At 39.3% G+C, this 11,786-nt stretch overlaps 1 protein-coding gene across 1 annotated transcript in view; it reads right to left on the bottom strand.

Moving 5' to 3' along the window:
• lrmda (leucine rich melanocyte differentiation associated) overlaps positions 1-11,786 on the bottom strand; it is a 432,723-nt gene that overhangs the window by 43,950 nt on the left and 376,987 nt on the right. The window contains exon 6 of the mRNA XM_073834159.1: positions 602-689. Coding sequence (XP_073690260.1) covers positions 602-689 — 88 coding nt within the window. The remainder of the gene's footprint in view (positions 1-601; positions 690-11,786) is intronic.

Genomic DNA, 11,786 nt, shown 5'->3' with positions numbered 1-11,786 from the left:
GGTGAGTTTTAGTAAAGAGTTACAGTGTCAGAGCCGATGCATTAAGCAAATAGAATAGGCAATAAGTCAAGATAAATAAAAATGGCGCGATAAAGGCAGAGGAATAAAAAGAGGCGAAGGACGAAGATGAGGGCTTGTGTTATCTAACGCTGCAGTACAGTATCGTAAAAATAACAAATGGAGAGTGTCAGCTCGCCCAAATCTAAGAGGGAGAAAAAATATTTCATATGTCAGCTCCGTTCACCTTTTAATGGACTATTCTCAAGCAGCATGATTTTGACAAAGCACTGGGCTTTCCTCTACATCACTTGAGAGGTGCAGGTCAGCCTTTGTGAAATAGATCTGTCCTTGGTGGGGGGTTGAGAGGCACACAGCTGACCTCGCATGAAAGTACCACCGCCGTGGCCGTGACATAAAAACAGCGCTTTGCATTGCACAGACAAAAGAGCATGATAAATGTGGCCGGCGTGAAAGCCTCTTATAGAGTCCAGCACATGAGAATCATCTCTTCTGCACAGCTTCTTTTAGCAATCGTGTGTGTGTTTGTTTAGATACCAATCATTCGAGAATCTTCACACTTTTTTTGTCTAAATAACACTACCTTTGTGGTTCCGGGCATCTTTGGATCCTCGTGGCAGCGGGGTGTATGGCGTAGCGGTGGATTCAGATCTCAAATTACTGGCAGCGTCCTGAAAGAAAAAGAGTTTGGACAAACATAAATTCAGCGTGCTCGGTTTACACACCTGCGAACATTTATAAAGTCTCCAACGATTCATTATCCAGCACAGACAGGAGAAATGTTGGTTATTGATTTCTGTATGCGATGATCCTAATTGAGTTAAATGAAAAGAACTCATTTGTCACAAGCAATCTAGAATATTTCCCCAGATTGATGACACAAAAGGGAGAGAGAATGGAAAGGCACGGCGGGGTGAAAGACAACCAAAGAATGCGGGTGAGATTTCACTGCCGTGACTGATTGTCTAAATGCCATAAATTTTATCAGCGCTGAGCAGAGGAAATGTTAGGAGCAGCGTTCTTATTTTATCAGGGGCGCAGGACGAGGGCAACTTTCATTATTTTGCAGGGAGGGGAGTGAAAGGTGAGGACGGGCCCTGGCTTTGATTACCTGTCCCCTGCCTGTTTAAGAGAGAGGGGGCCACCAGGGGAAGGGCCCCAGTCACCATTCAGCCATGAAGAGCCCCACGGGTCAGGCCCAGGTCAGCCTGCCACTCACTAGCACACGCTGTTGTGTGTTGACAATCTAACAGGTGGCATGAAATTACTGCTCTCCAAAGGCCAGACCTGAGTTTAAGTAAACTCATCTCTCACTGGCCGACCTTAAAAATACAAATATATTCACATAAAGGCCACCACGTAGACAGACAGAACAGGGGAAGAGCTGGAGAGAATACAGATCGCCTGTGTGCTTCTGCTAGGTCACAAGTGTTGTTTTCTAGCTCCTTTGTCTTCTTTCAAGGACCAAAAACACAGTACATCATGATGTGTTGATATCTGATGCCTTTGTGAAAATGTTCTGCTCTTCTGCAGGCAGAAATTCTCAGAGCATTTAATCATTGTGAGGGCTAAAATGACAAATAAACAGAGTGGAGGTGGCCTATTTTTATTTCATTCATTGAAAACACTCGGCTTAGTGCTGAGAATGTATTATTCATACGCCGTTCAAAGGTTTGGGGTCGGTGCGACTTGTTTTTTATGGTTTTAAAAGAAGTCTCTTACGCTCACCAAGGCTGCATTTACACTTGCAATTTAAAAGAACTGTTTTCTGTTTTAATATATTGTAAAATGACATGTATTCCTGTGATGTCAAAGCTGAATTTTCAGGATCATTAATCCAGTTTTCAGTGTGTCACATGATCCTCCAGAAATCATTCTAATATGTGTCTCTGGACCACAAAACCAGCCGTAAGTAGCAGAGGTACACTGGTAGCGAAAAATACACTGTATGGGTCAAATGTATCGATTTTTCTTTTATGCCAAAAATCATTAGGATATTAAGTAAAGATCATGTTCCTTGAAGATATTTTGTACATTTCCTACTGTAAATATATCAAAACCTAATTTTTGATTAGTATTTTTAAAATTCGACCCTTATGACTGGTTTTGTGGTCCAGGGTCACATATGCTGATTTGCTGCTCAAGAAATATTTCTCATTATCAATGTTTAAAACAATTTTGATGCTTTATATTTATGTGGAAATGTTGATGTGTTTTTTCAGGAGTCCTTGATGAATAAAGCATTTACATTTACAACAGCGTATATTTTTTTTTAGGCAAAGCTAATATAAATTATACAACAGTTTTTGTCTGGTCCTTGAATCTGATTGGCTGATGGGAGTGTGATATTAGAGCGATATCAAAACTCCAACAGCCATTTCACAATTCGTATCACTCCGCTTGCGGTACTTCTTACAGCGAGTGTCCAGTATCATTTTCATAAACATTACTGTTTTTGTGTCACGGAATGTAAGGTTTTAAGAGGTTTTCAGGCGAGAATGTACTTGTCTATATTTCAAATATGTAGTTTGTTAATAAAGATAACGTCTATTTGAAAATGTGTGTCGACATTTTCAGACAAGAGAGCTCCGGATCGTCAGCAGCCATTCTGCACTCATGAACCCGCACAAGAGCAGTCTAACCTCGGCCAGATCTTCTGGAATTTCCCACTGGCTCTGATGTCTCTATAGTGGTTAAACATGAGATATAATTTGTTTTGGGTAAATCTAACGGGCAATCTTGGGTCTCATTAAACTATTACTTGTTCCAGAGCAAATAGTTTTGGCAAAATCTCATCATTCAGTGCTGTATATAAATAACAGTAGTATTTAAAAGTGTTTAGTAAGAAACGGTGTCTGTGTTCATGATGTTGATTTTAGTTACATTGTTCCGCCTTTAGATGGCGACAAGAGAAAAAATAAACAAGTTAGAAAACGGAAGTTACTTCAAGTTTCAACATCAGCTTAACACAGCTAACAAATGCACTGAGCAGGGCTTTCTTCAGAAATCACCCTTAACAGATAAAAGGATATTAACATTATGACAAAGATAACGCTTTCCTCAGTGGACATTTTCAACTAATTGTGAATATGGGGATAGATGCTGTATCAGATGCAGGTAATCACACTTGCTCAGTCCATCTCTCTCATAATACTCGACATAATGCAGTGAGCTTTTAACGCAGTAATACAATAAGTTTTCAATGAAGCAACTCCTTCTCTCGTTGCTAGTTCTAAAGTGACTTTTTTGAATTAGTAATGGAGGCTTGTGCTCAGCTGTTCAGGTTTTTAAAGACACTGTTGTTGTTTCTTATGTATTTACACACTCGTGCCGTCAAACTCTCGTAAAAACGCAATATCACACTCGTAGACGTGAGATATGGATGTATATCGGCCACTGTGATCATACACAGCCATATCTCACGTCTACTCATGTGATACATAACCATATATTTATTATAGACACCAAGGTTCAAATTACATAACAATTAATAATCAAAACAAAACAATTTTCCAAAGGTTAACGGTAGGCTGTTTACAGTTGCCAAGCAACAGAAAATATTTTCTTTTAAAACTTATTACTTTTTTTCCCCCTCCCAGTTGTTATTACCACATGACTAATTATCGTCCTAATTACACAAATCCAGTGGGGTGCAGCTGCATCAGGGTTTCCGAGTATGTCAGCAGTTTCCTTGTTACCATTTCAATCTCCTCTGGCCATTTGGCTTTAATATCCTAAAGCAGCGTTTTTAGTGTCAGCTTCAGTCCGCCCTGACTAATTTCCTCTGGACCTGACAGATCAGAGGCCTTCCCCACCAAACAGCCCTGTCCCGGCCACAAAGCCGCTCGTAATCCTGCTGCTTGTCTACAATTAATCTTCCCAGTTGCCACATTATTAACACCACCACCCACAGACAGGGGCCGGCTATGCCCCACCGGACACAGAGCACCCCCCCTCCGGCCCAGCGGCCAGGCACGTCAATCACATGCCGTGCGCAAAAGTCGCCTGCTGTCAACATCAGAGATACCCCCTCTCTCCTAACCATCCCACCCCTCCCGGGCCAAGTCCGCTGATCAAACACCCCCACCCTGGAAGAAGATTAATCAGAGCCCTCCCTCCACTTCCTCCCCTCCCATCCACTCCTCTCTTTCTCTTTATTCAATGAGCCATCCTCGAGATGAGAAAGGAGGCCTGCCTCATAATGGGAATCCTGGCAGAAAAAAAAAAGTTGAAGGAAAACTCTGTTTGAATGCCAGCTGTTATCTCGGAAAAAAGGGCAGGCGGACAAGAGCCTCGCTTTGATCGGCATCCTTAAGATTTTACACAAACATAATCACAAGCCAAGGGGTCACCCCGGGCCCTTTGAATTCATTCAGTCCGGGAGCTTTGAGCACGCACAGGCAGTTAAGAGCTTCTCCTTTCACAAAGCACTTTGTTTTTAGTTGCTTTTAAAAGATATGCATCACTATCCATCAAATAAATGGCAACTTGTGTGCTCTGATCTGTCTGTCTATAATGAAGGATAATACAGTGGCCCTGAAAAGTATTTGGACAGTTAAAAATGTCTGAATGTTATTGCATTTGATAAAATTGCCACCTGCAAACAAACAATGCAACAGATATATATATAAAAAACTAAAAAAAAAAAAAAAAAACTAAACAACTAGGATTTTTTTGAACCATTTCTGAATTACTTTTAAACAATGGCCATTGCAGAGATTTGTAGTATAAATATGAAGCATAAAGTTCATAGGGATGACCTAGTAGAACAACCACAGGTGTAGTTCATCACACTAACCTTAGACAAACGGAAAGTGTCTAGATTATATCATCATATCATTCAAACAAACTCATTTAAAAGGAACTTTTTTATTTTTTATTTTTTGGAAACTGCTTTGCTTGAAAGTGTTCTTGTGTTCTTTCTTTCAAATAAATGCTATCTGATTTTATATTTTCTATCAATGCAATGACATCCATACATGTTTAAGTGTGGTTTAAATCTCTAAATGATATTTAAGATCAGTGTAGTATGAAAACATCATCTCAACATGCTCACACAAAATAGATACAGATTTATATATAAAAAAAAAACATTAAAAATATTGGTAACACTTTACAATAAGTTAGCATGAACAAAGAATGAACAATACTTCTACAGCCTTTATTAATCTTAGTTGATGTTAATTTCAGCATTTACTAATGCATTGTAAACTAACATGGACAAACAATGAAAGACTGTATTTTTATCAACTTCCATGAACAATGATTAATAAATAGTGTAATAAATGTAGTGTGTTGCCAAGTGTAACCAAAATATTTACATAAATGTGACCCTGGACAACAAAACCAGTCTTAAGTAGCACAAGTATATTTGTAGCAATAGCCAACAATACATTGTATGGGATTTTTCTTTTATGCCAAAAATCATTAGGACATTAAGTAAAGACATTTTGTAAAGTCCCTACCGTGAATATATCAAAACTTAATTTTTGATTAGTAATATGCACTTCATTTGGACAATTTTAAAGGCGATTTTCTCAATATTTTTATTTTTTATTTTTATTTTTTTGCACCCTCAGATTCCAGATTTTCAAATGGTTGTATCTCGGCCAAATATTGTCCAATCCTAACAAATCATACATCAACGAAAAGCCTATTTGTTAGCTTTCAGATGATGTATAAATCTCAATTTTAAAAAAAACTGAACCTTATGACTGATTTTGTGGTCCAGGGTCACAAATAAATACATAAAGTTGCAACAGAAGGTTGCACAGGTTGCCATTGAGACTCTAATCCACTATGAGTCTGAACAGAAGGATGGCTGACAAAGAGAAAGCATGCAGTCTAGAGTCTATGTGAAATTATTTTCATATCCAGTTATGCCACTGAGCCACGAGGAGAAACCAAGACCCTTTACTCATCCAACTGCTCAGACGAATGTCTATCAAGGCCAAAATCCTGCTGCCGTTTTGGAGAAATATGGACCATATGGTGCGGTAAACTTTGGGAGGTCTTTGCGGAGTGGCAGCAGCTAACTGTGCATCCTTCTGAGATTCAAAACAACATCCAGAGTCAAATGCCAAGACACATTCTCCACCTCTCATTCCTTCTACCTTCTTTCTTTTGTTTGTTCTCTTTCTTGCTTTCTTTCTCACCACCCACTCACATTCAGACACCCTGTGACTGCGGCGCGCACTACTTCCTGCACTGGTCAGATGGGGGCGCTGCAGCGTCAGGTTTGCATACGCCTCTCATCTCAGCACGCCCAGCTCTTGTTCTCCAGGCCCTGGGCATATGCTGCCTGCTCACATCATTATTGTCTTTATACACTGAGTAATCACTACACTTTATGATAATGCAGCAGAAATTTACAAGCTGGAGAAAGAAAAAAGTCTCTAATAATGGCATTAACAGAGAAAGCCACAGCAGCTCTCAGCCCAACAGGGGCTCTGCACTCAAAGGGAGGACTGCTTGCTGAAAATGTCACAGTGAAATATGACTCGTCTCCTGGATTATACATCATACTCATGCTCCCTCTTCCCTTCGCATGTCCTTTTTTTTTCTCCCCCGCAAATAAATGACGAAAAATCCAGCCATTTGTGATTATCAACTCCAAACAAATCTCCGGCGCGGAGAGCGAGAAGAGGTGAACGGGTGGCTAAGATGCAGTTAACGCTATGATTCAGTTTCATGCGAACCCTCGAAGCTGGAGACATCCCTCGCTGAAAATGTTGAGAGTCGAGCGCAACTCGCAGCCCATCTCATCCTTACGAGGCCTGATCAGGGCTACAATCTAATTACCAGCGCCGCAAAAGAGATATACAGAGATAGAGTGAGACAGACAGAGGGAGAGAGAAAGAGAGGCAAAGATCAGTGTAAACACCAGTGCTTTTTATCTCCTTATATATCTGGACAAGTAGACAAAGTGCTAAAACGAAATAAATGTGGCCTGACAGCCACTTCAAAGAGTTCAGCCAGGGGCTTACTGCTACTTAAGGCACAGGAATGTTGTTGCTAAGCATCAGCCTACAACCTATCAGGCCCAACAGAAGGGCCCGCTTTCCCTTTAAGAGCGAGCGAGAGAAAGAGAGTGGAAATTCGACAGTAACGGGAGGCTTGGGATTCAAGGAGATTTTGTAGCTTAAAGCAATTGTTAGAAGAAACAAGCTTTCTGTTTTGTTTTCTCTTGACACCATTTCAGCTTTTTGTGCTTGCAAAAGACATGTAGTAAAATGTTTTTTGATATGTTTTCTCTCTGGGTCTGTAACAAGAAAAAAAAAATTTCTGTGGGTATGAAACTTTCCTTGTCTTTCGTGCAAGACTTCTTTTTTTCTGATGAGCCGGAGATCAGAGGGAAAACAAACATCTTTGTGTGTATTTAAGTCGGTCTGATTTTCTGTTTGTACTTATTAAGTTCATTTAATCGTGATATGCTTTGCATAAATCATGTGCGTGTATACGGGTCAGACCTATAAATTATATCTGAAGCGCAGATTGTGATTATACGCAGTATAAATGTCACGCTGAGAGCGGGAAAAACGTTCGGCGTGCCAATCACTAAAGAAGCACTTTAATGCTTTTGACCTTCATAATTGTCTCTCGGATGTGTGGCAGTAATGTGTTTTAAATGGCTGTAGTGTGCATAAAACTGTATTAATTCTGTTTTCTTAGGTAATGACTAGAGAGGGAAGGCTGGATGTAATGGTGCCTGCCCTCCAAGGGATTTAAGAGCCTTTTCTGTGGTGTGAGCACAGTGTGAGCTGCATTGAGCAAGTATTTAATGATTTACCAGTTCTACTTCAATGCACTTGTGCTACGTAAGTATCATATGATCAGTGATCACAAGCGAAACAGCTTTCGCCTCCAGCATATAGCTACCCAAATTCTCTCCGGAGACGGGACTCTACGTACAGCTCGGCATTAAAAAGTAAAGGTTTAGGCACGACAGGAAGTTAATCACCCATGTCAACAGGCACAACACTTTACATGGCTTGAACTTAAAAGAGCCAGCTTGTTTTTTTAAAACTGTTTAGCTGCTTTATCAAGATTGACCCTGCCAGGAATGCACAAATGTAAGGGGCGGAAAAAGTTTAATGAACTTTACTTAAAACTTCAGTCGAAACTAAAAAGCGGCAGGGTGTTTGTCATTTATATCACTTTTATGTCACTTTGAGTGAAATCTTTTTTGGAGCTGAATCCCTTGAAAAGTTTCCCAACTAACATTATAGGAAAAAAGTTTGAAAAGGTTTCAAAAAAATTCAGAATAGCAACATTTGAACATTAAAGGTATATACTATACAGCAAAACGAATACGAATGGTAAAACTTATGTAAAACTACACAACTACACACACACACACACACACACACACACACACACACACACACACACACACACACACACACACACACACACACACACACACACACACACACATATATATATATTTACACGTATATATGTGTGACTCTTGACCACAAAACCTGTCTTAAGTAGCACTGGTATATTTGTAGCAATAGCCAAAAATACATTGTATGGGTCAAAATTATTGATTTTTCTTTTATGCCAAAAATCATTAGGATATTAAGCAAAGATCATGTTCCATGAAGATATTTTGTAAATTTCCTACTGTAAATATATCAAAATTTTATTTTTGATTAGTAATATGCATTGCTAAGAACTTCAAACAGTTGTATCTTGGCCAAATATTGTCCAATCCTAACAACATCCTATTATCCTATCTATACATCAATGGAAAGCTTGTTTACTCAACTTTCAGAAGATGTTTAAATCTCAATTTCGAGAAATTGTCACATTGACTGTTGTAATTAATGTTGTAAGCTGTAATTAATGTTAAAATCAAAGTTTTTTTTTTCTGACCAATTAAAATTGTGATAAATTACACACTTCTTCTTCTTCTTCTTCTTCTTCTTCTTCTTCTTCTTCTTTTTTTTACACATTTATTTTATTACTTACATCTGTAGATGATTAATGATAGTTGGATAAAGCAGCCGGCAAATTCATTTAATCATGCCTTTAAAATCTGCATTTGTCGACTGCTCTATATACCTCCTCTTCCTCTCAGTTCCCCATGTGTATCTCCCCTCTATATCTTTCCATTTCACAGACACTCTCTCTCAAAGGTATGACACACGGTGCCTCTTTATGTTGCGCTTAGGAGCTGTATCTAATGTCAGGGATGTTTTCAAGTATGTGGGATGCTAAATTATTGAGGATTCCGTGAGTAGGACTGTCAAACCGGGTTGTCTGGGATGTTTCCTACGCAATTAGACGCTCCCAGACATTTGAAGAGTACCCGCAAAGCAGACCTGCAGAAAGTGACATGTGAACTTAAAGGAAATTAGCTTTTTACATGAGTGAAATGTGAAGGTTACTTAGCAATGCTTAAGCTGGAAGAACGGCTCTGTGAAGTGCGTCTTTGACTCAGCCCTGATGTGAAGACAGCCATTTTCTTTACTTCCAGCGCGCCCCAGTCAGAGAAGATCACAGAGCAAGTGAAAACTAATTTTGACTTGGGGCATATGGGAGGAAAAAAAAAAAAACCTGAGATGTGTCTAAATAATGAGATCTCTTGATGTTTGCAGGAGAGATAAAGGCTGAGGTTGTCGACTAGTTCGCAAGCGCTATTTCAGCCTACAGCGTAAAGCAAAACAAATAAATGTTACAGTACGATGATAATCGATTCGTTACGTGGGCAGCTTTTTGAAAGCACACAAATGATCTAAACAAAGCAGTTTTCGATAATATCCTGTGTGATTTTACCCTTTTTGTCATTATTAATGAAACCTACATCCGCCACATTGCAAGTCGCACCACGATACACAATCAGCGACCATAAGACGCACCGTCGCTGCGGTTTTACAGGCTGTGAGGGAAAGATAGCAGGAGGCCTAGCTCTCCCAGCATCCTCCCCTCCCCAGGAGAAGGACTTATGAAGGTGAGCGCCTCCCTGACAGGCGCGAAAATAAAGGAGACAAACCCTGGATAAAAATTAAATAAAAAGTAGCTGTCTTAAACAGTAATTGCACTGCTTTGCTGAGCAGGCTTTCAGATATATAAAGTTGATTTACTATGGGCTCACAACTACAAATCAGAAGGTCTGAGAAACACTTGTGCTATGAAATTGTTTAATCTCATCAAGTTCTGCTTTCACAGCAAGCTATAAATCACAAACTCTTTGTTATCATAGACCTCCATGAGCGCCTCTCAGGCAGGCAATGGATCGTGGGTATATATAATCTTGACTGCACAAACAGCGGGGTCGTCAGTGGCTGAAATACTTTCATATTAGCCGCGCCGCAGCTGCTGGAACACGAGGCGGTGATGGATATCTCATTTCCAGCTCTCTGCATCTATTTCCAGCAAATTATTACTGCATAAATTTCTTGTCAACAGAAACGGCCAATTAATTAAGTTAAAAATGGACTCATGATCGCATCTACAAACCAAATAGAAGAGCGGGGGCAATTTTCCAGTAAGTGGATTTACCGACGGGTCAGTTTAATGAATGATTTTAAACTTCGTCGTAAACTTCCAGACAGGCCAATATCTACACAGAAGCCTCAGCGCAGGCCAGGTGCTGACAGATTTACATAAAGCCTATTTATGCGTGGGGCCCGCGGTTGATGGCTGAGGTAGAAATAAAGTTTATTAGGGCTCCGAGAACGCGGCCAACCTCGCATTCTCCATCATCAGCAAACCGGGAGATAGCTGCTAAACACCTTGACTTTTCTTAAGAAAATATACACATTTAACAGGCCATCCAGATGAATAATTCATACTTATTCACAGCACATTTGTTTCTCTTTTCCGCTCCGGTCATTAATCAAAGAGGGAATCCTGCAACAAAGATGAGCCCAGAGATTTATATGTATTTTAGCTTCTTTACAGATAAATCACGCCATGCAATTATGGTGGGAGAGGCCCAGCTGTGACCCCATGTCGAACTAATGACACCGAGAAATTTAAATCTAGTCTCCTCTCCCCTGACTTCACCCTAATCATAGTTAAAGAGAGACATTTCTCCTATGGAGCAAGAGGAACATAAAAGCCAGCTTTATGTTTTAGCATTGAGATGATGCTGTTTTTGACCTGTGGGGCATTTGCATGCCAAATAACGTGCTGAAATAACCTCAGTGTTATCTAACACAAACAACAACATGGGTGATGCTTGGAGCATCAATTTAAATGATAACAATGGTGAAATTAAGAGGTCAGAGTGCATTGAACATGCTATCACAACATTCTCTGAGCACGCATAGTAGCGGTTGCAAACTAAATCTTACCATAACCAATGTTGGCGACAGAAAATCTTTGTATAACAGCAAAATATTAGAACAAAATAAATAAGCTTACATAAATATGTAAACATAATGAAGTTAAAAGGACATAGTGCACTAAGCATGCTATTACAACATTCTTTCATTAGCAACAAAATTATTTTGGTAGGCAGCAACAACAAAAAAAAGCAAAAAATTTGCAAAATCTTTTAAAAAAAGCATGAACGTAAACATAAGCTGTTTTTTCTTTTATGCCAAAAATCATTGGGATATTAAGTAAAGATCATGTTCCATGAAGATATTTTGTAAATTTTCTACCATAAATATATCAAAACTTAATTTTTGATTAGTAATATGCATTACTAAGAACTTCATCTGGACAACTTTAAAGGCAATTTTCTCAAAAAAAATTTTTTCGACCCTTTGATTCCAGATGTTCAAAAGTTGTATCTTGTCCAAATATTGTCC

This window comes from Garra rufa, chromosome 2 (assembly GCF_049309525.1).
Source record: "Garra rufa chromosome 2, GarRuf1.0, whole genome shotgun sequence".
Lineage (NCBI taxonomy): Eukaryota > Metazoa > Chordata > Actinopteri > Cypriniformes > Cyprinidae > Garra > Garra rufa.
The sequence above is the reverse complement of the archived record's forward strand: the minus strand, read 5'-3'. Positions and strand labels throughout refer to the sequence as shown.